This window comes from Salmo salar, chromosome ssa01 (assembly GCF_905237065.1).
Source record: "Salmo salar chromosome ssa01, Ssal_v3.1, whole genome shotgun sequence".
Lineage (NCBI taxonomy): Eukaryota > Metazoa > Chordata > Actinopteri > Salmoniformes > Salmonidae > Salmo > Salmo salar.
The window spans coordinates 34,048,291-34,076,158 of NC_059442.1; the positions used below are offsets into that span (position 1 = coordinate 34,048,291).

At 42.3% G+C, this 27,868-nt stretch overlaps 1 protein-coding gene across 1 annotated transcript; it reads left to right on the forward strand.

Moving 5' to 3' along the window:
* The first annotated feature begins 1,901 nt into the window (after positions 1 to 1,901).
* On the forward strand, positions 1,902 to 26,377 carry LOC106601420 (prostasin). Its single transcript, XM_014193631.2, has 10 exons — positions 1,902 to 2,036; positions 9,691 to 9,711; positions 9,828 to 9,987; positions 10,114 to 10,382; positions 10,584 to 10,729; positions 10,951 to 11,158; positions 14,585 to 14,762; positions 21,003 to 21,259; positions 25,073 to 25,170; positions 25,268 to 26,377. The coding sequence occupies exons 1-10, from the start codon at positions 1,970 to 1,972 to the stop codon at positions 25,574 to 25,576; spliced, it is 1,713 nt and encodes a 570-aa protein (XP_014049106.1). The 5' UTR covers positions 1,902 to 1,969; the 3' UTR covers positions 25,577 to 26,377.
* Positions 26,378 to 27,868: the final 1,491 nt, after the last annotated feature.

Here is a 27,868-nt window from a genome sequence, read left to right on the forward strand (position 1 = left end):
TCATCAAGGCAAATGGTGGCTACTTTGAACAATCTCAAATATAAAATATTTAGATTTGTTTAACCTCTCTGTGGTATGTGGGACGCTAGCGTCCCACCTGCAGGACACACTATTCAACAGCCAGTGAAATAGCAGGGCGCCAAATTCAAAACAACAGAAATCTCATAATTATAATTTCTCAAACATACAACTATTATATCCCATTTTAAAGATACACTTCTCGTTAATCCAACCACATTGTCCGATTTCAAAAAGGCTTTACGACGAAAGTATAACATTAGATTATGTTAGGACAGCGCCTAGACAAGAAAAACCACAGCCATTTTCCAAGCAAGGAGAGGTGTCACAAAAACCAGAAATACAGCTAAAATTAATCACTAACCTTTGATGATCTTCATCAGATGGCACTCATAGGACTTCATGTTACACAATACATGTATGTTTTGCTCGATAAAGTTCATATTTATATCCAAAAACCCCATTTTACATTGGCGTGTAATGTTCAGAAAATGTTTTGCCTCCCAAAACTTCCAGTGAATGAGCACATCAATTTACAGAAATACTCATCATAAACGTTGATAAAATATTCAACTGTTATTCAAAGAATTAGAGATACACTTCTCCTTAATGCAATCGCTGTGTCAGATTTCAAAAAAGCTTTACGGCGAAAGCAAACTTTGCAATAATCTGCGTACAGCGCTCAGACATCAAAACAAGCCATACAGATACCCGTCATTTTGGAGTCAACAGAAATTACAGAAATTACGTTATAAATATTCACTTACCTTTGATGATCTTCATCGGAATGCACTCCCAGGAATCCCAGTTCCAGAATAAATGTTTGTTTTGTTCGATAAAGTTCATATTTATGTCCAAATACCTTAATTTTGTTTGCGCGTTCAGTCGAGTAATCCAAATCCACTGTGCTCGTGCAGTGAGTTCAGATGAAAAGTGAAAAAAGTTATATTACAGTTCGTAGAAACATGTCAAACGATGTATAGAATCAATATTTAGGATGTTTTTATCATAAATCTTCCATAATATTCCAACCGGACGATTCCTTTGTCTTCAGAAATGAAAAGGAACACAGCTAACTCTCACGTGAGTGCGCGCGATTGAGCTCATGTCATTTTCTCAGTCATCTGATTCCAATGGCTCTTATTCTCTCCCCATTCACAGTAGAATCATGAAACAACGTTCTAAAGACTGTTTACATCTAGTGGAAGCCTTAGGAAGTGTGAAATGACCCCACAGACACTATATATTGGATAGGGAATCACTTGAAAAACTACAAACCTCAGATTTCCACACTTCATGGTTGGATTTTTTCTCAGGTTTTTGCATGCCAAATGAGTTCTGTTATACTCACAGACATCATTCAAAAACAGTTTTAGAAACTTCAGAGTGTTTTCTATCCAAATCTACTAATAATATGCATATCTTAGCTTCTGGGACTGAGTAGCAGGCAGTTTACTCTGGGCACCTTCTTCATCCGGACGTCAAAATACTGCCCCCTACCCAAGAGAGGTTAAAAAGTTTTTGGTTACTACGTGATTCCATGTGTTATTTCATAGTTTTGTTGTCTTCACTACTATTCTACAATGTAGAAAATTGTAAAAAAAAAAGAAAAAGAAAAGAAAAACCCTGGAATGAGTAGGTGTGTCCAAACTTTTGACTGGTACTTTGAGAGATTACATACATACATACATACATACATGCATACATGCATACATACATACATACATACATACATACATACATACATACATACATACATACATACATACATACATACATACATACATACATACATACATACATACATACATACATACATACATACATACATACATACATACATACATACATACATACATACATACATACATACATACATACATGGGAGGAGTGAAGGCAGGGATGAGTACAAAAGTATAAACACTAAACAGAACAGGCTGTTGTGGTGGGCATGGAAACAATGGAAGTCTACAAAGCACTCTGTTTGGTGAATCTACTAGTTGCATTCCTTTCAAAAGGTAAGAGACACGATTCCCATTATTCCACTGCTTTACTTCTATGGACCGTTCTACAGGTGACTCTGGAGTTAAAGGGATAGTGTGATTATGCTAGTTGTAGGGGAGAGCATGCTAGCTGTTCAGCATCACTCCATCATGGAAAAAATAGTAGGCCTATTTTTTCTAAAAACGATATCTACTTATATTTCAGGATGTTGTGTATCCCTGGAAATAATTGGAATGAATGTAACCTCGAACACAATACATTGATTTGACTTGTTGAAAATCAGTTTTCTTTTTACCTAATTTGCTTACCACCTTTTCCATGTGGTTTCTTCCTTCACAGACTTTTAGAAACAAAGGTGGCTGAACTTACCGCTTTGACTCAATTTACCCCACTCTCCCCTACCTGTAGATTTCCAGTCATTGTGCTAACGTAGTGGCTTGCAAAACGACCCACAACTTCTTTCAAACTGCACGCAGAGACATAAAAACGGTATCCATGAGTTCATTAGACGCTTGGTAAAATCTTGCACTATCCCTTTAAGGAGTTGGTCAGGTTATGGAATGGTGCTGGTGGTGAGCATAGCCAAAAAAGACAGTCAAAGTCAATACAATGTCATGTGCCTTGTGACACAGGAGAGAGACCTGTTAGACTGTTGAGGGTGCTGCTGTGCATGCAATGAGGCAGAACGTTTACATTTGTAATGTATGTTGTGTGAGCATCATAGCACCACAACAGAAATTGTTTTGAACATGACTGAATTACACTGCAAAAGGTTCAGTGTGTATAGTGTGAAGTGGACCAGCTGAAGTCTTCTTTCAAAGCAGTTAAAGGGACAGAATTAGATATTTAATGAGATGAAAGTTGAATCGTACAAGGAACTTAAGTTAGTGACATAAAAAAATACAAACCGGTGAGTAACAGAGTAACTCTTGGCCAGGTCTTCCTCGTAAAAGAAGACTTTGACTTCAATGGGACTTCTTGGATAAAAAAAAGGTAAAAAAACAAAAAGACCACCAGTAAAACATTTTAAAAGCATCCAAGTTCCTCATTCTTGCTCATACAGGCTTTTTCAGTTCTGCCCACAAATGTTCTGTAGGATTTAGGTCAGGGTTTGTGATGGCCACTCTAATACCTTGACTTTGTTGTACTTAAGCCATTTTGCCACAACTTTGGAAGTATGCTTGGGGTCATTGTCTATTTGGAAGACCCATTTGCGACCAAGCTTTAGCTTCCTGACTGATGTCTTGAGGTGTGTCTTCAATATATCCACATAATTTTCTTTCCTCATGATGCCATCTATTTTGTGAAGTGCACCAGTCCCTTCTGCAGCAAAGCACCCTCACAACATGATGCTGCCACCCCCGTGCTTCACGGTTGGAATGGTGTTCTTCGGCTTGCAAGCCTCCCCCTTTTTCCTCCAAGCATAATGATGGTCATTATGGCCAAACAGTTCTATTTTTGTTTCTTCAGACCAGAGGACATTTCTACAAAAAGTACAATCTTTGTCCTCATGTGCAGTTGCAAACTGTAGTCTGGCTTTTTATGGCGTTTTTTGACCAGTGGCTTCTTCCTTGCCGAGCGGCACTCGGGTTGTCAATATAGGACTTGTTTTACTGCGGATATAGATATTTTTGTACCTGTTTCCTCCAGCATCTTCACAAGGTCCTTTGCTGTTGCTCTGGGATTGATTTGTATGACGGCTATGACGGCTACGTGGTCCCATGCAGGGGCGAAAATCTGATATCAACTTTGGAGGGGACAATTACATGAAATTTTCTCAAGAGCAATTCCTGAGGGGGACACCAAAAGTAGTGCTGTAACACATAGCCTACATTGTAATATGGTAAATGTATATTGAGGAACCAAAGAAATAAGGTGTTTGCCGTACTCCTAACTACCGGTACCCAAAACGACACAACTAATCACAACAGCAATACCATTGCCTTTAACAAATCTTAGTTCAGTCACCAGTTTAAGTTGAGAGTGGGGATATCCATGGCATTTTCCAATTATGTTCCAATTTTACAGGTCAAAAAAAATTGAGAACCTTTCATAATGTTGCCAAACAAAGACTCAACAAACTTACCTGTGACTCCCTGTCTCTGCCAGTCTGTCCCTGCATATCTGTCCCCAACTCTGCTGTCTGTGTGCCATCTGTTGCCTGCTCTGCCTAATGACATCATTGTGAAACATTTCCATTAGAATTTCATTTCTTTCTTATGAACATTTTATACATTTACATTTACATTTAAGTCATTTAGCAGACGCTCTTATCCAGAGCGACTTACAAATTGGTGCATTCACCTTATGATATCCAGTGGAACAACCACTTTACAATAGTGCATCTAAATCTTTTAAGGGGGGGGGGGTTAGAAGATCAACTAGTCTTTGAGATATTAGGCTACTAGGGTTCTTACTATGCGTTTTGGTGTATTGAAAAATACTCTGATGTCCGTCTTTTATTTTTCTGCCATTTTTCTACCTGGCTGGCTGGCTGGCTACACACACAGTGTGTAAGTTATTTACAGTAGGAGATGGGCTTCTATCATCTTCAATCATTCTATTTGGGCTTCGATCTAAAAGGTAGCTAGCAAATGTGAAACGGATTAAAATGACAAGAGTTGACAGCTGTATGAGTTCACCATTTACACAACATATGCTGCAACCTTTTGTAATTTTAATAGTTTGTTTCATATTGGCTGGCTTCCAACAATAGCTGAATTTGCAAAGCTAGCGAGCACCAATTCAGTTTCAGTGGTGTTTGCTATAATCTTTGCTACCCGGGTTAAATAAAGGTGAAATAAAAATAAATAAATAAAAGTTCCCTTGCGACAATTTAGCTTTTGCAACGAGACCATGAAATATATTTAAGACAATGGTAGAAGAGAGTGTAGTTCTGTTCAGTTTGGATTTCAGTTTATCGTTAACCTTATCACAGGGACTTTGAAGCACTAACTTACATCATCTGCATGCTGATCTTGGAATAAATTGACGATAGCAAAGATTCCATCTTTGACGACGCCACATAAATGGAATAGGTACTAGCTAGCTTAATAGTTAATATTTGCGCGCTAGCTCTGCATATTCAGCTAGTGTGTGTGCGCGATTGACTGGATTAACCTCACGTCAGTTATGTGCATTGAGTGCCTTTCAGACAGTAGATACGACCTCTCTGTTACCTAGCAAGCTAAGGAACTGGCAGTGGATCAAACCATTGTGAGGCAAAGGGTGGGGGGGTCGCAATCTTTTGAAACTTAAAAACGCGCTATTAAGTGTCTATAATCAGCACAATTGCTTTCATTGCGTATTATTAATATTATTTAAATTACATAGTTATGTTTCAGTGATATATTGGGGTGGACAAATCATATTTTTCCCAGGATGGGGGGGTCGTGTCCCCCCGTCCCCCCCGGGATTTCCGCCCCTGGTCCCATGGTGTTCATACTTGCGTACTATTGTTTGTACAGATGAACGGGGTATCTTCAAGCATTTGGAATTTGCTCCCAAGGATGAACCAGACTAGTTTAGGTCTACAATTTTGATTTCTTTTGATTTTCCCATGATGTCAAGCAAAGAAGCACTGAGTTTGAAGGTAGGCCTTGAAATACATCCACAGGTACATCTCCAACTGACTCAAATGATGTCAATTAGCCTATCAGAAGCTTCTAAAGCCATAACATCATTTTCTGGAATTTTCCAAGCTGTTTAAAGGCACAGTTAACTTAGTGTATGTAAACTTCTGACTCACTGGAATTGTGATACAGTGAATTTTAAGTGAAATAATCTGTCTGTAAACAATTGTTGGAAAAATTACTTTGTCATGCACAAAGTAGATGTCCTAACCGACTTGCCAAAACTATAGTTTGGTAACAAGACACTTTTGGAGTGGTTGAAAAACGAGTTTTAATGATTCCAACCTAAGTGTATGTAAACTTCCGACTTCAACTGTACATTCTAAATAAATACATATATGTATATTGACACTTGCACCACATATGTGGCCTGTATAACTGGTTAGTTCTTAGATCTAATACAGCTGTAAAGCCAGTGCCGATGCACCTGTAAAATGATGGACACTTTTTCCTGTTTGTGCCACTGGAACTAATGTGAAAAAGGCACCTTTAATTCATTAGGCCTATCAGTCTTTCACTGATGTGTGTGTGTGTGTGTGTGTGTGTGTGTGTGTGTGTGTGTGTGTGTGTGTGTGTGTGTGTGTGTGTGTGTGTGTGTGTGTGTGTGTGTGTGTGTGTGTGTGTGTGTGTGTGCGTGCGTGCGTGCGTGCGTGCGTGCGTGCGCGCGTGCGTGCGTGCTTGCGTGTGTGTTTGTGTGCATGCAACATTCAGCTGACAATTACATCTTACTGGAAACAGTTAGCTTGAGTCATCAATGTAATCAATTTTTGTCTGTCTGTCTTTATCTTAAGGGCAGAGTACAGGGAGGAAAATGAGGTTCCAAAGTGTATCAATATTGGTGGCTTCAGGAAAGTTGTGCCTCAAATCACAATGTTTGTCCTTACACACAACAGTTGGATGGAATACAATATTTGATATTGTTGGGATCGGCTAAACTTTGAACATTGAGATATTAAATAAATGATAGCGACAAAGCCTTGAATAGAAAGAGTTTGTAAAAAGCCAAAAGACTTTGGAATGTGTTTGATGGAGGAGAGGAGAGCGATGTGTTGACATAGGGAAGACAGATGGATATCTGTGGATTAGGAGGTGAGAGGTGAGGTCAGTTCCCCTTAAAGGAGTTATCAGGGTTGGTATCTGGTTACCTTCTTACCTGTGGAGCCATAAACTGTAAGGAAGAGGAGTTTCTTAAGTAGGATGTATATAAACTGTGATGTCTGAAATGTTTTGCTGTCTGATTACAGCTGTACAGAACCTTTGGGAAGGATTAAACTTGGTTAAAGCTTCTCTAGTGTCCGTGGGTTATTTACTCTGAAAAATAAGAACATAACAATATGTTCATTATGTAATGCAATATTTCATGCAAAGAATTTGTAGAAATATATAATTTTGCAATAGAGAAGTCTGATTTGTCGATTGTTGTTTGCATCTGTGTGTTGTATGCATTCATAAAAATTAAAAAAAAACATGACCTGATTTTAATTTAGTGGGTGGGGACTGAATGTAAAGCCAGCCAGCCGGACACACCCATAGAGCACACAGAAGTAGGGTGCTTATCAGTAGTCCACTAGTCTCTCACAGTTCTGGTTGCCAATATCAGCAGTCCAGTGGATCCCTCACCTTGTCTGTTCTCCTTTAGTTGCACTGGTATGAAAAGACAGAGTAGTTGAAAGTGTTTTTAAGGCAGAAGTTTACCAGGGTTGCTTGCTATCACCTTGTCCAGTTCTTTCAGATCTGAGGAGAGGAAGCCACTTTAGAATATTCAAAACATTAGAGGCAATAGAAGGGCAATTTGGGTTACCTTCTTTGTATTATTTTCTGTGAATTCCCATATAGTCCTACAGCCACGATGACTCTGTTGTGACCACAACGCTTCCTTTGTAGGATGATTGTGAATTTATTTTCTTGTTATTTTTTTGTTTGGAAGAAATGTTTCCAGACGAAAAACCTGAATGGACTGTTTGGCACAAACTTAACCATAACATGAACACCACTTTTAAAAAATATATATTTCTCCTCCTAAAGTATATATACAGTGCATTCGTTAAGTATTCAGACCCTTTGACTTTTTCCACATTTTGTTATGTTACAGCCTTATTCTAAAATTGATTAAATTGTGTTTTTTCCCCTCATCAATCTACACACAATACCCCATAATGACTAAGCAAAAACATTTTTGTATTTTTTTTGCAAATGTATTAAAAAACAAAACTGAAATATCACATTTACATAAGTATTCAGACCCTTTACACAGTACTTTTTGAAGCACCTTTGGCAGCGATTACAGCCTTGAGTCTTGGGTATGACGCTACAAGCTTGGCACACCTGTATTTGTGGAGTTTCACCCATTCTTCTCTGCAGATCCTCGCAAACTCTGTCAGGTTGGATGGGGAATGTCACTGCACAGCTATTTTCAGGTCTCTCCAAAGATGTTTGATCGGGTTCAATTACGGGCTCTGGCTGGGCCATTCAAGGACATTCAAAGACGTGTCCCGAAGCCACTCCTGCGTTGTCTTGGCTGTGTGCTTAGGGTAGTTGTCCTGTTGGAAGGTGAACCTTCACTCCAGGCTGGGGTCCTGAGCACTCTGGAGCAGGTTTTCATCAAGGATCTCTCTGCTCTGTTCATCTTTCCCTCGATCCTTACAAGTCTTCCAGTCCCTGCCACTGAAAAACATCCCCACAGTATGATGCTGCCACCACCATGCTTCACCATAGAGATGAAGCATTTTTTGGTACCCTTCCCTAGATCTGTGCCTCCACACAAGCCTGTCTCAGAGCTCTACGGACAATCCTTTCGACCTCATGTCTTGGTTTATGCTCTGACTTGCACTGTCAACTGTGGGACCTTATATGGACAGGTGTGTGACTTTCCAAATCATGTCCAATCAATTGAATTTACCACAGGTGGACTCCAATCAAGTTGTAGAAACATCTCAAGGATGACCAATGGAAACAGGATGGACCTGAGCTCAATTTCGAGTCTCATAGCAAAGGGTCTGAATACTTATGTAAATAAAGTATTTATGGATTTTTTTTTATATACATTTGCAAACATTTCTTGAAACCTGTTTTCGCTTTGTCATTATGGTGTATTGTGTGTATATTGATGAAGGAAACAGATGTTTAAAACAATTTTAGAATGAGGCTGTAACGTAACAAAATGTAGAAAAAGTCAAGGGGTCTGAATACTTTCCGAATGCACTGTATATTTCCTCATCTTCTTCAATTTATTCATAAAGGTTTTGTCCAAAACAAATGTCTACGTATTTCTTTAGTATTATTTAAGTAGTATTAGTTAATTCAGAACTATACTAAATGTCATAGTAATTCTGAGAGTAATCTATTCTCATACGTTGTTTTAATAATAGCTAATGTGCTCATTAGTATTAAACACTGTCACGCCTCCTTCCGCTCTCTCTCTCCAGCGCGCGACGTCGCCGGTTTACTAACCACCGGTCCTGGCAACAATCGTTACATTACATACATTTGGTCATCATTATCTCCTTGATTACCCCCCCCCTTTGTTTAGCCCTCAGTAGACAGCAGTCACTAGGTAGTATTGTTTTCTCTGACGTTATGTACGCTTCTCATATGTTCTTCTGCATTGACTTATTATAAAGCATATCTTCTGCACCTGCTTCCCGACTCCCGGTGTATTACGTTACAAACGCACATTCGGGATAATGTTAAGTGTACAGTAATGTTCGGTAACATACGCAGTGATGAAACTAGTTTTGACAGATGGCGTTTTGTCAAACAATCCACAGACTCATGACAAGCATCCAGCATACAAAGTTCGCTCACATGGAAACTATGGAGCAACACTAAATACACTGACTGACTGACTGACTGGCTTGCTGGCTGTGCTCTAAGACTATATGTTACTACCATAGAGATCCTATTCAATTCTTCTAATTCCTTATTATGTGGTTGCTATTGTAAAACCAGTAGGGTGCAAAGAGTTATAAGTTGCATGTTTGCCCACAGTGTGCCAAAACCAAACTGTTCAACTGTATTTCTCCTCTCCTGTTTTTAGGGTCTCACTCTCAGTTGGATGGTAAGTATTTTCTTCAATGAATGACATTGCCATGCACCTATTCACTAACTAGTGAGATTTCAATCTCTTCACTTCCTTTGTGTGCTCCATTTCGTAAACCTTTGTGTCTCTGTTAGTATGCGGAACCCCTCTCAACACTAGGATTGTGGGGGGTCAGGATGCTCTTGCAGGGAGTTGGCCATGGCAGGCCAGTCTGCACAGACTTGGCAGGCATTTTTGTGGGGGATCCCTCATCAACAAAGAGTGGGTGCTGACTGCTGCTCACTGCTTCTCCAGGTGAGGAATTGCAGGATTGCTAGAATCCTAACATTTAACTCTTACACCAAACCTAATCATAACTCAACTGAGCCTCCTTTTACAGCATTACCTTTATATTTTATATATATATATATATTTTCTCAGCCCCAGTACATCAAATTTGGTGGTCTACGTTGGTCGTCAGAACCAGAAGGGCTCTAACCCCAACGAGGTGAACCGGGCGGTCACTCAGATCATGTCCCACCCCAACTACACCAGAAGAACTAATGACAACGACATGTGTCTTCTCAAGCTCTCCTCCCCTGTGACTTTTACCAACTACATCCGGCCAGTCTGCCTAGCTGCACCAGGCAGCTCCTTTCATGCCGGCACTACTAGCTGGGTCACTGGCTGGGGCACCATCCGCATTGGAGGTGAGATCTGATGGGAGAGATTCAATCTAATGCATGGGCAATAGTCAATATGTAAAATGTATCCGTAATATAATAGGAGTGATCAATTGTAACAAAATACATTTTCCTCAAATAAACCTTCAAAATGAATCGATCAAGTAATGCATTTCAAATCATGTCGTACTAACTTTACTTGTCTGAATGTGTTTCCCATCTCCTCAGTGTCCCTGCCCTCACCAAAGACCCTACAGGAGGTGGATGTGCCAGTAGTGGGAAACAGGCAGTGTAACTTTAACTATGGAGTAGGTTCAATCACAGACAACATGATCTGTGCTGGTCTAGCAGCAGGAGGAAAGGATTCCTGTCAGGTAAAATCTCTTGGTTATCCTTTTTGTTTATTAGTGTGGGTCAATTACATATTGGTCCGATTCCCCGGACACAGGTTATACCTAATCCTAGTCTAAAAAGCGTTTTCACATTGAAAATGATTCTTCATCTGAGACTGTGCTTCATCTGGGAAACCGACCCATTGTTTCATAATCCTGTGAAAATGCAATCTCAGTGACACTGTAAATCTGTCTATGCATAGGGGGACTCCGGAGGTCCGATGGTAATCAAACAGGGTACTCGCTGGATCCAGTCTGGGGTTGTGAGTTTCGGCCAAGGCTGTGCCCTGGCAAAACTCCCAGGAGTGTACGCCAGAGTGTCCCAGTACCAGACCTGGATCAACAGCCAGATCAGCAGTGACCAGCCAGGCTTTGTCACCTTCTCCTCCAGTGGGACTGACTCTGACCTCAGTGTGTTCTGTACTGGTCTTTCAGCCCCTACAACCACCACTACAACCACCACTACAACCACCACTACAACTGCCCCTACAACTGCCCCTACAACCACCACTACAACTGCCCCTACAACCGCCCCTACAACCGCCCCTACAACCGCCACTACAACCGCCCCTACAACCGCCCCTACAACCGCCACTACAACCGCCCCTACAACCGCCACTACAACCGCCACTACAACCGCCCCTACAACCGCCACTACAACCGCCACTACAACCGCCACTACAACCGCCACTACAACCGCCCCTACAACCGCCACTACAACCGCCACTACAACCGCCCCTACAACCGCCACTACAACCGCCACTACAACCGCCACTACAACCGCCCCTACAACCACCACTACAACCGCCACTACAACCTCCCCTACAACCACCACTACAACTGCCCCTACAACCACCACTACAACTACCCCTACAACCACCACTACAACTGCCCCTACAACCACCACTACCACCACCACAACTGCCGCTACAACCACCACTACCACCACAACTGCGCCTACAACCACCACAACTGCCCCTACAACCACCACAACTGCCCCTACAACCACCACTACAACTGCCCCTACAACCACCACTACCACCACAACTGCCCCTACAACCACCACTACCACCACAACTGCCGCTACAACCACAACTGCCCCTACAACCGCCCCTACATCCGCCACTACAACTGCCCCTACAACCACCACTACAACTGCCCCTACAACCACCACTACAACCGCCCCTACAACCGTCCCTACAACCGCCCCTACAACCACCACTACAACCTCCCCTACAACCGCCACTACAACCTCCCCTACAACCACCACTACAACTGCCCCTACAACCACCACTACAACTGCCCCTACAACCACCACTACAACTGCCCCTACAACCACCACTACCACCACCACAACTGCCGCTACAACCACCACAACTGCCCCTACAACCACCACTACAACTGCCCCTACAACCACCACTACCACCACCACAACTGCCGCTACAACCACCACTACCACCACAACTGCGCCTACAACCACCACAACTGCCCCTACAACCACCACAACTGCCCCTACAACCACCACTACAACTGCCCCTACAACCACCACTACCACCACCACAACTGCCGCTACAACCACCACTACCACCACAACTGCGCCTACAACCACCACAACTGCCCCTACAACCACCACAACTGCCCCTACAACCACCACAACTGCCCCTACAACCACCACTACAACTGCCCCTACAACCACCACTACCACCACAACTGCCCCTACAACCACCACTACCACCACAACTGCCGCTACAACCACTACCACCACAACTGCCCCTACAACCACCACTACCACCACAACTGCCCCTACAACCACCACTACCACCACAACTGCCGCTACAACCACTACCACTACAACTGCCCCTACAACCACCACAACTGCCGCTACAACCACCACTACCACCACAACTGCCCCTACAACCACCACTACCACCACAACTGCCCCTAAAACCACCACTACCACCACAACTACCGCTATAACCACTACAACTGCCCCTACAACCACCACTACCACCACAACTGCCCCTACAACCACCACTACCACCACAACTGCCCCTACAACCACCACTACCACCACAACTGCCGCTACAACCACTACCACTACAACTGCCCCTACAACCACCACAACTGCCCCTACAACCACCACTACCACCACAACTGCCCCTACAACCACAACCGCATGTACATACCTACAGTGCCTTTAGAAAGTATTCAGACCCTTTGACATTTTCCACATTTTGTTACGTTACAGCCTTATTCTAAAATATATTAAATTGTTTTTTCCCTCAATCAACCCCATAATGACAAAGCAAAAACAGGTTTTTAGACATTTTTAAATAAAACAGAAATATCATATTTACATACGTATTCAGACCCTTAGTACTTTGTTGAAGCACCTTTGGCAGTAATTACAACCTTGAGTCTTCTTTGTTATGACGCTACAAGCTTGGCACACCTGTATTTGGGGAGTTTCTCCCATTCTTTGCTGATCCTCTCAAGCTCTGTCAGGTTGGATGGGGAGCGTTGCTGCTATTTGTAGGTTTCTCCAGAGATGTTCGATCAGGTTCAAGTCCGGGCTCGGCTGGGTCACTCAAGGGTATTCAGAGTCTTGTCCCGAAGCCACTCCTACGTTGTCTTGTCTGTGTGCTTAGGGTCATTGTTCTGTTGGAAGGTGAACCTTTGCCCCAGTCTAAGGTCCTGAGCGCTCTGGAGCAGGTTTTCATCAAGGATCTCTCTGTACTTTGCTCCGTTTATCTTTCCCTCGATCCTGACAAGTCTCCCAGTCCCTGCCGCTGAAAAACATCCCCACAGCATGATGCTGCCACCACCATGCTTCACCGTAGGGATGGTGCCAGGTTTCCTCCAGACATGATGCTTGGCATTCAGGCCAAAGAGTTCAGTCTTGATTTCATCAGAGCAGAGAATCTTGTTTCTCATGATCTGAAAGTCTTTAAGTGCCATTTGGCAAACTCCAAGAGGGTTGTCATATACCCTTTACTAAGGAGTGGCTTATGTCTGGCCACTCCACCATAAAGGCCTGATTGATGGAGTGCTGCAGAAATGGTTGTCCTTCTGGAAGTTTCTCCCGTTCCACAGAGGAACTCTGGAGCTCTGTCAGAGTGACCATCTGGTTCTTGGTCACCTCCCTGATCAAGGCCCTTCTCCCCCGATAGCTCAATTTGGCCGGGCGGCCGGCTCTAGGAAGAGTATTGGTGGTTCCAAACTTCTTCCATTTAAGAATGATGGAGGCCACGGTGTTCTTGGGGACCTTCAATGCTGCTGAAATGTTTTGGTACCCATCCCCAGATCTCTGCCTCGACACAATCCTGTCTCGGAGCTATAAGGACAATTCCTTCAACCTCATGGCTTGGTTTTTGCTCTTACATGCACTGTCAACTGTGGGACCTTATATAGACTGGTGTGTACCTTTCCAAATCATGTCCAATCAATTGAATTGACCACAAGTTGGCTCCAATCAAGTTGTAGAAACATCTCAAGGATGATCATTGGAAACAGGATGCACCTGAGCTCAATTTCGAGTCTCATAGCAAAGGGTCTGAATACTTTTTTTGGAAAACCTGTTTTCACTTTGTCATTATGGGGTATTGTGTGTAGATTGCTGATGAAAAACATGTATTTCATCAATTTTGAATAAGGCTGTAACATAAAATGTGGAAAAAATCAAGGGGTCTGAATACTTTCCGAAGGCACTGTATAGTCTAACTTGTGCTTATGGCTACACCTTAATGTGAATCTTTACTTTTGTAACAAATCTGACTACTGGATTACTCCCTTTTATTTGTCTCTCAAATGTTTATCTGTCTCTCCCTCCCTCTGCAGCTGTGGTGTGTGGCAGCGCTAGCGCCTCTTTGAACTCCCATGTTGGTGGCGGAAGCTCGTTGGCGACAGCAGGTTTGTGGCCCTGGATAGCCAGCATACAGACTAACGGAGCGCACGTCTGCGGGGGCACGTTAGTGGCGGTAGACTCTGTCATGAGTGATGCAAGCTGCTTTTCTAGGTAAGTTAACTCTACCTGTATGTCAAAGGGGGATAGTATATAGCTGGATTAAAATGTCACTCCTTACATGATTCTAAGGAAATCTCGTCATAGAACCTACATTTTGATTGGATTTCGATTTTTTACAGTGCCATTACATTAACAGTTAGTGACGCATAGAAAAGTTTCCTTTTCAACCCTAATGCAAAGGTTAACCAAGATTAATATGCCTGACGTATGACATTTGTACAATCATTGTGCTACTGAAAATTCTAGGAGGGATAGCTGTCTATAAACAACACCCATGTTTTACACAACCTTGGCTGCAGAAAGCATGGTTATGGTGTCATCATCATGTCAACCAGTGTCTGGGTGTGACTCCATGGGATCAACAGGCACTTACTGTAGTAGTTACTGTAGTGTACCAGAGGGGGGAGCCACCAGCCAACATCTCTCCCACACTACTGTTTTACCATCCTGATCAGCTGGACAGTTTAACGTTTTGGTACCTTCACAAGGAATTTAGTGGCCCATTCAGACTTAGGAAATCTATGCCTTTTTACGTGTTTTGATTTAAGCACTTCTCAGTAGTTGGTATTCAGACTTACACTACATGGCCAAAAGTATGTGGATTCGACTGACAGGTGTATAACAGATCACACAGCAATGCAATATCCATAGACAGTAGAATGGCCTATACTGAAGAGCTCAGTGACTTTCAATGTGGCACCGTCATAGGATGCCACCTTTCTAACAAGTCAGTTAATAAAATGTCTGCCCTGCTAGAACTGCCCCGGTCAACTGTAAGTGCTGTTATTGTGAAATGTCTAGGAGCAACAACGGCTCAGCCACGAAGTGGTAGGCCACACAAGCTCCCAGAACGGGACCTCTGACTGCTGAAGCGCATAAAGATCATCTGTCCTCAGTTGCGACACTCACTACCAAGTTCCAAACTGCTTCTGGAAGCAACATCAGTACAATAACTGTTCGTCGGGAGCGTCAAATAATGGGTTTCCATGGCCGAGCAGCCGCACAGAAGCCTAAGATCACCACGCTCAATGCCAAGCGTCGGCTGGAGTGGTGTTCGATGCCAGGAGAACGCTACCTGCCCGAATGCATAGTGCCAACTGTAAAGTTTCGTGGAGGAGGAATAATGGTCTTGGGCTGTTTTTCATGGTTCGGGCTAGGCCTGAAGGGAAAATCTTAATGCTACAATATAAAATTACATTCAAGGAGATTCTGTACTTACAACTTTGTGACAACAGTTTGGGCAAGGCCCTTTCCTGTTTCAGCATGACAATGCCCCCGTGCAGAAAGCGAGTTCCATACAGAAATGGTTTGTCAAGATCTGTATGAAAGAACTTGACTGACCTGCACAGAGACCTGACCTCAACCCCATTGAACAGCTTTGGGATGAATTGGAAAGCCGACTGGGAGCCAGGCCTAATCACCCAACATTAGTGCTCGACCTCAATAATGCCCTGGTTGCTGAATGGTAGCAAGTCCCCGCAGCAATGTTCCAACATCTAGTGGTAAGCCTTACCAGAAGAGTGGAGGCTGTTATAGCAGCAAAGGGGGGACCAACTCCATGTTAATGCCCATGATTTTTTTGAACGAGGTGTTCGACGAGCAGGTGTCCACATACTTGTGCAGGTGCGTAGCGAGCTCTGCTGGTGTGGCTCCCTTGTTCGCACTGAATAAATGTAATTAAGTAAAAAAGTTTTGGTTCAATTAGTTTGTCTGTTTATCTCAAGCAATCCCTTTAAATATTGTGCAGCTTTAATTTAAATTAGATCAGCACAAGACTAATTCAGGTCTGAATTTCCCCTTAATGAATAATTACGTCAACAACTTCAAGACAAAGAAAATATCAACTTAATCAATAATTAATTGTATGTCAAATGATGAAGAGTTGAGTATGAAGGGTGCCTACCTAGGGCATAACACATTCACAACCCATACATATTACATTCATAAGCATTACATAAACATTTCAGAAGACAATAATCGGAATGAAGACTTTAGTATCCCTCACTAAAGTAGCCTTACACAAGCCTTGGCTTGGCAAGCCAGAACGGCTCATAGGAGCAGGGTGAGGCCGCTTGATGTACACCCCTTGGACAGGACGCTAGTCTATCACAGGCAGTGGAAGCTCCACAGAGGAGGAAGGGGAGGACCATCCTCATCAGTAAATTTCATAAAAATGTAAATTGTAAAACATTAAAGTTATAATTTTTAGATGAAACTATACTAAATATAATCACGTCACCAAATAACTTATTAAAACACTATTTTGCTAAGAAGGTCTAAAGTAGCATCAACAGCACTCTGTAGGGTAACACCATGGTGTAGCCAGACAGCAAGCTTCAGTCCTCCACTGGGTACATTGACTTCAATACAAAACCTAGGAGGCTCATGGTGCGCACCCCCTTCCATGGATATACACAGTAATTATGACAACTTCAGGAGGATGTCCTCCAGCCTATCAGAGCTCTTGCAGCATGAACTGACATGTTGTCCACCCAATCAAAGGATCAGATAATTAATCTAGTACTGAAAACATAATCTACAGCTTGCTAACACTGCAGTGTATAAAATGTGGTGAGTAGTTAACTCAAATAGCGAGAAAGACAATAGTTGAACAGTTATTTTAACAAATGAATTTCTTCCTAAATGAAGGAGAAGCAAGAGAGAGAGATTTTGTCTTTTTTTCACTTTCAGTTTCACTTACTTAGCTAGCAAATGCAGCTAGCTAGTTTAGCCTACTGAAACACCCTGCTCAAACAGAGGGATGCTATGTTAGCTGGCTATGACTATCCAACACAACACTGGAACTCTTCATTTTTTACATTTACCTTTTAGTCAATTAGCAGACACTCTTATCCAGAGCGACTTACAGTAGTGAATGCATACATTTCAATTCATTTCATACATTAAAAAAAGAATAGATATAATTCTCATACTGGCCCCCCGTGGGAATCAAACCCACAACCCTGGCGTTGCAAACACCATGCTCTACCAACTGAGCCACAGGGAGGCTTCCAAGTCAAGGTAAGCTTTTGGTATTACAAATTTATTGTCACCGGGGCCTGTCGGTGTAACTGCTTACTGACTGTACACTAACTTCACTGCATGATAGTAGCAGGTTTACTAACGCATTAGTTCTATTAACTATGATGTTACTTTAGCTAATATGGTGACAACGATGTAGTGTGTAGTGTTTTGGCTTGTAAACTTTCGTTTGCAACTGTTGGAACCTCTTTGGGCTAGGGGGCAGTATTTTGACATCTGGATGAAAAGCATGCCCAAAGTAAACTGCCTGTTACTCAGGCCCAGAAGCTAGGATATGCATATAATTGGTAGATTTGGATAGAAAACACTCTAACGTTTCTAGAACTGTTAACATAATGTCTGTGAGTATTACAGAACTGATATGACAGGTGAAAACCCGAGGACAAACCATCCAGAAAACAATCATTTCCTGCCCACCACTGTTTCCAATGGCTGTCATGTTTAATATGAACTCCCAGATTGCAGTTCCTAGGGCTTCCACTAGATGTCAACAGTCTTTAGAAATAGTTTCAGGCTTGTTTTTGGAAAAAATTTCTAGAATTTGTAGTTTTTCTAAGTGGCTCCCATTTTGGCTGTAGTGTTTTCATGCTCGTGGATGAGAGCTCGTTCTTTGTTGTTTATCTCCGGTAAAGACAATAACAATTCTCCGTCTTAAATTTTATCGTTTATTTACGTATTAGGGTACCTGAGGTTTGATTATAAACGTTGTTTGACTTGTTGGAGAAGTTTATTGGTAACGTTTGGGATTAATTTTGTATGCATTTTGAAGGAGGGAAACTGGTGGATTATTGAATGAAGCGCGCCAGCTAAACTGAGTTTTTGGGGATATAAAGAAGGACTTTATCGAACAGAAGGACCATTTGTGATGTAGCTGGGACTTTTTGGAGTGCCAAAAGGATCTTCAAAGGTAAGGCATTTATTTTATCGCTATTTCTGACTTTCGTGGCGCACCTGCCTGGTTGAAACATTTTTTTTATGCTTTTGTGTGCGGGGCGCTGTCCTCAGATAATCGCATGGTGTGCTTTCGCCGTAAAGCCTCTTTGAAATCTGACACAGCGGCTGGATTAACAAGAAGTTGAGCTTTTTTCTGATGTATGACACTTGTATTTTCATGAATGTTATATATGACTATTTCTGTAATTTGAATTTCGCACTCTGCAATTTCACAGGATGTTGTCGAGGTGGGTCGCTAGCGCCACGTCTAGCCATAACAGGTTTTTATGATTGCACCGAATATCAGCTAGATGCAGGCAAGAGTGTGAAAGGCGGTATTGAATGTCACTGTCTGTCACCTCAAATTTGTCTCTCGACCTGTGTGCACCTAAGTTGTAAACTTTCATTCATAAACTAGGTTGTAGCAACCTCATGATGGGTATAGGGAAAATTCCAGTATCATGTGCAGTTGAAGAATGAAGTTTACATACACCTTAGCCAAATACATTTAAACTCAGTTTTTCACAATTCCCTGTCTTAGGTCAGTTAGGATGACCACTTTATTTTAAGAATGTGAAATGTCATAATAATTGTAGAGATAATTATTTATTTCAGCTTTTATATATTTCATCACATTCCCAGTGGGTCAGAAGTTTACATACACTCAATTAGTATTTGGTAGCATTGCTTTTAAATTGTTTAACTTGGGTCAAACGTTTCGGGTTGCCTTCCACAACAAGTTGGGTGAATTTTGGCCCATTCCTCCTGACAGAGCTGGTGTAACTGAGTCAGGTTTGTAGGCCTCCTTGCTCACACATGCTTTTTCAGTTCTGCCCACACATTTTCTATAGGATTGAGGTCAGGGCTTTGTGATGGCCACTCCAATCCCTTGACTTTGTTGTCCGTAAGCCATTTTGCCACAACTTTGGAAGTATGCTTGGGGTCATTGTTCATTTGGAAGACCCATTTGCAACAAAGCTTTAACTTCTTGACTGATGTCTTGAGATGTTGCTTCAATATATCCACATAACTTTCCTACCTCATGATGCCATCTATTTTCTGAAGTGCACCAGTCCCTCCTGCAGCAAAGCACCCCCACAACATGATGCTGCCACCCCCATGCTTCACGGTTAGGATGGTGTTCTTTGTCTTGCAAGCCTCCCCCTTTTTCCTCAAAATATACGGATGGTCATTATGGCCAAACAGTTCTATTTTTGTTTCATCAGACCAGAGGACATTTCTACAAAAAGTATCTTTGTCCCCATGTGTAGTTGCAAACCGTGGTCTGGCTTTTTTATGCCGGTTTTTGAGCAGTGGCTTCTTCCTTGCTGAGTGGCCTTTCAGGTTATGTCGATATATGACTATTTTTACTGTGGATATAGATACTTTTGTACCTGTTTCCTCCAGCATCTTCACAAGGTCTTTTGCTGTTGTTCTGGGATTGATTTGCACTTTTCGCACCAAAGTACGTTCATCTCTAGGAGACAGAACGCGTCTCCTTCCTGAGTGGTATGACGGCTGCTTGGTCCCAAGGTTTTTATACTTGCTTACTATTGTTTGTACAGATGTACGTGGTACTTTCAGGTGTTTTGAAATTACTCCCAAGGATGAACCAGACTTATGGAGGTCTACAATTTTTTTCTGAGGTCTTGGCTGATTTTCTTTTGATTTTCCAATGATGTCAAGCAAAGAGGCACTGAGTTTGAAGGTTGGCCTTTATATACATCCACAGGTACACCTCTAATTGACTCAAATTATGTCAATTAGCCTATCAGAAGCTTCTAAAGCCATGACATCATTTTCTGCAATTTTCCAAGCTGTTTAAAGGCACAGTCAACTTAGTGTATGTAAGCTTCTGACCCACTGGAAATGTGATACAGTGAATTATAAGTGAAATAATCGGTCTGTAAACAATTGTTGGAAAAATGTCTTGTCATGCACAAAGTAGATGTCCTAACCTACTTTCCAAAACTATAGTTTGTTAACAAGAAATTTGTGGAGTGGTTGAAAAACAAGTTTTAATGACTCCAACCTCAGTGTATGTAAACTTCTGACTTCAACTGTAGTAGCCTAAACCTGTCGCTGTTACATTGAACTGGGTGAATGGAATATGAATGAGTCGTCCAATATGCTGTAATAGAAAAATAAGGCCATGCTCATGAAAAGAAAATATCCCTCCCTCATTTTAAAGAGCACTGACCGCCTTTGATCACAGGACCTCACTAAACAGTGATGCAACTCATTATATCTCTCCAGCCAGGCCAACGCCTCTGAGTGGACCGTGATTCTGGGTCGTCTGAAGCAGAGCGGCTCCAATCCCCATGAGGTAACCCAGAACGTCATCAACATCACCATGAGCAATGTGACAGGCAAAAACGTGGCCATCCTCCGACTGGCCAGCCAACCCACATTGTCTGACTACATCCAGCCTATCTGTGTGGACAAGGGAACCAGAACCTTCAGCACAGGGACTCTGTGTTGGGTAGCTGGCTGGGCAACAGGTCAGGGTGGGGGTGAGTGGAAGGACAACTGTCTTTGTGTGTTAGTGAGAAATGTTCCCTGTTCAGAAACAAACCCTATAGCACCAAGGCATTTGTGTAGATCTGAAAGAATTGGGTAAGCAATGGTAGTAGGCCCACCTGTCTTCTGATAGTATAGGTGAGCTTTTCACCATATTGCTTACAACCTATCCAGCCCTCTCAGATCTACACAAATGCCTAGGTTAGGGGCTGGCTGCACTGTAAGACGTTTCTGTAATTTCAACGGTAAAACACTGTAGAATAATACACAGTAATTATCGTGCATTGTGGGAAACTTGTGGGCAGGGAAAGTGTCTTTGGCTCCTAAATATATTTGAAGGTGTGCCTTGTAAGAGGCCATATTTGTTGCACCTGTGAGTGAGAATGCTGTACACATTTTAGGAATTTTACAAATCTTGTCCTGAAAATGGACAGTTATTTACTGTAATTCAGAATCCTGTACCATACCGCATTTTTGGAGCGCCAAAAACCTTTGCAACAATAGTGGGTGGATGGTATTGTGTTTCTGACTAACATATTTTTAGGCGTGTCTTGTAAGAGCTATATTTGTTGCACCCATTAGGGAGAATCCTGTACGAATTTAACTATATGTGTTAGTGGTCCCCTAACAATTTCATTTATATAGGGGACAAATCAAACCTTTAATAGTTGAATGGCTAGCCATGTCCTTTTGATCTGTTTTGCCCTGTAGTCACTGTCAGCATAGAAGCCTTTGTTAAGGCATAAAGTGCAAGTGATGTAAAACACCAAATATATAGTGTGGACAGTTTATTAGGTATACCAATCTAGTACCGGGTCAGACCCCTCTTTGCCTCCAGAACAGCCTGAGTTATTTGGGGAATGGATTCTACAAGGTGGGGAGTTCAAACGTTGCTCAATTGGCATCAAGGAACCTAACGTGCCAGGAAAACATTCCCCACACCAGAGCCATCAGCATGTAATGTTGACACCAGGCAGGATTTGGCCATGGACTTATGTTGCTTACGCCAAATCCTGACTCTCCCATCAGCATGATGCAACAGGAACTGGGATTTGTCAGACCAGGCAATGTTTTTCCACTCCTCAATTGTCCAGTGTTGGTGATCATGTGCCTACTGGAGGCACTTCTTGTTTTTAACTGATAGGAGTGGAACCCGGTATGGTCGTCTGCTGCAATCGCCCATCCGTGACAAGGACAGACGCGTTGTGCAGTCCGAGATACCGTTCTGCACATTACTGTTGTACTGCACTGTTATATGCCTGTTTGTGGCCTGCCTGTTTGCTTACACGATTCTTGCCATTCTCCTTCGACCTCTCTCATCCACAAGCTGTTTTCGCCCACAGTACTGCCGCTGACTGGATGTTTTTTGTTTGTCGCACCATTCTTGATAAACCCTAGACACGGTCATGTGTGAAAAGCCAAGGAGGCCGGCCATTTCTGATATATTGGAACCGGCGCACCTAGCACCAACGATCATACCACACTCAAAGTCGCTTAGGTCACTCGTTTTGCCCATTCTAACGTTGAATTGAACAGTAGCTCTGCCTGTCTGCCTTCTTTAAATAGCAAGCCACGGCCATGTGACTACTGTCTGAAGGAGCAAACGGGGTGTACCTAATAAACTGGCCAGTGAGTGTACAGTAAGTTCATATGCTGTAATATATCACTGGATTCACTATTAGCAATTGCAGTTTTTCAATACAATTCAATAATAAATTACTGTATTGCTGTATATTTAATGCAGCATACTGTTAATGATGGTCCGTTGCATCCAGGTCTTGGACCCTCCACGTCACTTGCAGTGTCCCACAAGGATCTATTCTTGGACCCATGCTGCTCATCCTGTACATGGTCGTGTCATTAGCCGGAATGGAATCTCATTCCAGTGCTATGCTGATGATACCCAGCTGTATGTAAAAACTACCCCAAGTCCGTCTGATGCATATGCCTGTCAGAACACCTGCGTTGAGGAGATAAGGGCATGGATGAAGCAAAACTTCCTTCAACTGAACAGCAGAAAAACTGAGGCCCTGCTTGTTGGCACCCCCCACCAGGTCCCCCATTCATCAATAGCAGGACAGAACCTCCCCCTCAGTTTCCAATCTGGGTGCAAAGCTTGATTCCTCCCTGACCTTTGGCAGCTACGTCAAAGAACTGTGTAAAGTGTCATTCTATCACTTCAAGAACATTGCCAAACTCCGTCCCATCCTGACTCAGTCTGATGCAGAAAAGCTCATCAATGCCTTTATCTCCTCAAGCCTGGACTACTGCAACACACTCTTCATTGTGATCCCTGGCAGGAGTCTCCAGAAGCGCCAATACATCCAGAACAGCACTGTCAGGATCCTGGTGAGAGTGCGGAAACATCACCCCCATCCTGGCACCTCTGCACTGGCTCCCAGTCTCATTACGGATTTAATTAAAAACCCTCTAGCTGACTTTCCAGCGTAGTCATGGATATCCCACTTCTTATCTCAAATACCATAACCCCACCTGCACCCTCAGGTCAAGCGATGGCCTACTCCTCCACGCCCCTAGGACCAAGCTCTGCTCCTTGGGGGAAATCGGGCTTTCAGCTCGACCATCCCGAGCCTCTAGAATACCCTCCTGGACCACCTGAAGGCACCACAGACTCTGAGCTCCTTTGAAAGGGGTCCAAAGACTTTTGTTAAGGAAGGTCATTCTGTTGATAGCTGAAGCTCCTTGGTGTCCTTGTCCCTTGTAGCGTCAGCTGGGTTCTTTGTTCTAGTTGCCCTGTGATTTAGTTTTTTGTTTTAAAGGCAATTTGAGATTATTCTGTATAATGAAAAGCTCTTTACAAAAGGTAATAAATTATTATTCATTGCTGGAGGGGAATGCATCACTATCTCATGAACATATTTTAAGGTTGTGCCTTGTAAGTGGCTATAATTGCTTCACCCATTAGTGAGAGTCCTGTACTAATTTAAGTGATATGTGGTAGTAGTTCCCTAACAATTTAAATGTATATAGAGAACAGATCAGAGTGACAGCAGGTCACCTTTAATGGTTGAATATTTAATATTTGTCCATTTGATCGGTTTTGCCCTGTAATCACAGCCAGTTTGGAAGCCTTTGTTTAGGCCTCTGGGCCTCATTTAATATGCTGTAATATACAAATGCCTAGCAGCCAATCTGCTTACTCTAATCCCTTGTAATTACAGTAAAATACTGTAAAAATTACTTTCCTACAGTTGATTTACAGTGCCTTACAGTATTGTACTGTGTTTCATTACTTTGGCGTTTTAGTAATTTACAGGAAGCTGGCATCAAGTTACCGTGAATATCTCAGTAATGTATTGGTACTATCCGGAGATATCATCATAAGATATCTTGTTGTAATTACAATTATTTTAAAGACCAGTATATCCTTAACTACAACCACATTTTCAGTAGTAGCTTATAGAAACGTTTACATGCTATGACTGTGATGTTTTTTTATCAACCTTGGTTGACTGCACCGACTGTAAGTTGATAAGGACAAGAGCGCTGCTAAATGACCAAAATGAAAACTTGCAAATAACACTGGGTAATATGCAGTAATTATAATTGGTACTGTAAATTAGTAACTGACTTGGTACTGTAAATTAGATTTTAGTAACTTTTTGGTACCGTTAAATGGATTACAGTCGCTGTACTGTAACATTAAGTACAGTACCTTTCTGGCCAATTGCTGCCACTAAGTTTGTTCATTTTACAGGAAATGTTTTACAGTGTAGGTATTGTTTCCAGACGGGACCGTGTGTGTAGGTATGATAAGTAATAAACCCATCTCTCGTTCTCCTTAGCTGAGGAAGTTCTGCAGGAGTTCCAGACCTCTGTGGTGGAATGTGTGAATGTTTCGTCTACGGACAACATTTGCACCGGAGCTGTGACACTACTGCAGGTTGAGTACACATCTGTCTTACTATTTAGCTTGCAACATGTTGTTATAAGCACATAACATTATAACCATATTAACCCTAGTGTACTTCTACTCACAGGGTAATGCCGGTGGTCCTTTGATGTGTAAGCATGGCAACTCATGGTTCCAGACTGCTGTGTTGACTGTCGACAGCAGTAGCAACACCACTAGCAATAACAGCACCAACAAAGCACGTTGGAGCGGGGGTCCCCGCACCTCCCCTATCCAAGTCTTCACCAAAACCTCCCACTTCCAAAACTTCCTGGCTGCCAATTTGGGAACCTTCCTATCCCCTGCCACCTCAGCTGGTGGCAGCAGTGGAGCTTCCCTGGCCCACTCCTCTCTCCTCTTCTCCCTCTCCACTGTCCTACTGTTGGGTTGGTACTAGGAAACGCCACGGCTACCATTGACAAGCCCTCAACCAACCAAAGTATATTTTTCGAGCCATTAATCAATTTGTGTCAGTGACTGGCAGTGTCAAAGCCAGGATTCCAGTTTTGAACTCAGGGAGCCTTAATTTCCAGTCATTTGAATGATGAATGTTTCCAACTTCCTTTGACTTTCTTTACTATTTTTGCCATCACAATGTTTTCATATCAGTAGCATTTTCTGGATACTATGTTATTTTGTTATGACACTTACAGCATTGCTGTTTGAGACGCAATATGCAAGATTTTCTGTTAACTGCCTGGGTATGTGTAACATTGTTATATGAAAATATCCAGATACCATGTAAGACAATGGAACATAATGTTTTCAGAGTTGACCCTTTCTAGCCTGAGCGAAATGTTCCATTTCTTGCTGGATCAAGACCTCTGCGTTCATTAATGGGTATACTTTGCTGGTGGAAAACCATATATAAAAACATGATACGCTTTTTGAAAGCTGAGAAACAGCCCCTTGAAATTATATGGCATCCCATCAATTGTAATCAGTCAAGAAATAACCTGTGAAAATAAGCTTCTTATACAAAAATCTATGCTTTTCCCAAACTGCCATTCCCACTATTTTTTTATGAAGATGAGGAAAGAGAGCATATTGAGTCTTTGTTTTATAAGTGTTGAACATTTGAAATCAGAATAGAAATACCTTTTACTGTGACCGATGTTATTTTTCAAAAATTCTATGGAATATTCCTTGATCAGATTTTCTTATCTGGATAGTAAATAAAAAAACATCTGCATCAAAACAAATAGCATTTAGTCTTACATATGATAAGGAAACAAGTAATATAATATTAATAAAACAATAACTTTATTGAAAGAATAAGGTTATGGGGAATACATTGTCTGTCATAGCCACAACATTAATCTCAGTGATTATATCATAAAAATTGATCTGGAATTACAGTGCCTATAAAAGTCCACACCCCCTTGAACTTTTTCAACATTTTGTTGTGAGAAAATAACTATATGTTAAAAATATCCAGTTCTGATATTTCAGTTTTGTAAGTCTTCATCCCCCTGATTTAATACTTGGTGGAAGCACCTTTGGCAGCAATTTCATCTGTGATTGCTGAAATACAGTGAGGGGAAAAAAGTATTTCAATAGAAATGATCAGTCTATAATTTTAAATGGTAGGTTTATTTGAACAGTGAGAGACAGAATAACAACAAAAAAATCCAGAAAAACGCATGTCAAAAATGTTATAAAATGATTAGCATTTTAATGAGGGAAATAAGTATTTGACCCCTCCGCAAAACATGACTTAGTACTTGGTGGCAAAACCCTTGTTGGCAATCAGAGGTCAGACGTTTCTTGTAGTTGGCCACCAGGTTTGCACACATCTCAGGAGGGATTTTATCCCACTCCCTCTTTGCAGATCTTCTCCAAGTCATTAAGGTTTCGAGGCTGACGTTTGGCAACTCAGCTCCCTCCACACATTTTCTATGGGATTAAGGTCTGGAGACTGGCTAGGCCACTCCAGGACCTTAATGTGCTTCTTCTTGAGCCACTCCTTTGTTGCCTTGGCCGAGTGTTTTGGGTCCTTGTCATGCTGGAATACCCATCCACGACCCATTTTCAATGCCCTGGCTGAGGGAAGGAGGTTCTCACCCAAGATTTGACGGTACATGGCCCCGTCCATCGTCCCTTTGATGTGGTGAAGTTGTCCTGTCCCCTTAGCAGAAAAACACCCCCAAAGCATAATGTTTCCACCTCCATGTTTGACGGTGGGGATGGCGTTCTTGGGGTCATAGGCAGCATTCCTCCTCCAAACATGGCGAGTTGAGTTGATGCCAAAAGAGCTCCATTTTGGTCTCATCTGACCACAACACTTTCACCCAGTTGTCCTCTGAATCACTCAGATGTTCATTGGTAAATTTCAGACGGGCATGCATGTGCTTTCTTGAGCAGGGCGACCTTGCGAGCGCTGCACGATTTCACTCCTTCACGGCGTAGTGTTACCAATTGTTTTCTTGGTGACTATGGTCCCAGCTACCTTGAGATCATTGACAAGATCCTCCAGTGTAGTTCTGGGCTGATTCCTCACTGTTCTCATGATCATTGCAACCCCACGAGGTGAGATCTTGCATGGAGCCCCAGGCCGAAGGAGATTGACAGTTCTTTTGTGTTTCTTCCATTTGCGAATAATCGCACCAACTGTTCTCACCTTCTCACCAAGCTGCTTGGCGATGGTCTTGTAGCCCATTCCAGCCTTGTGTAGGTCTACAATCTTGTC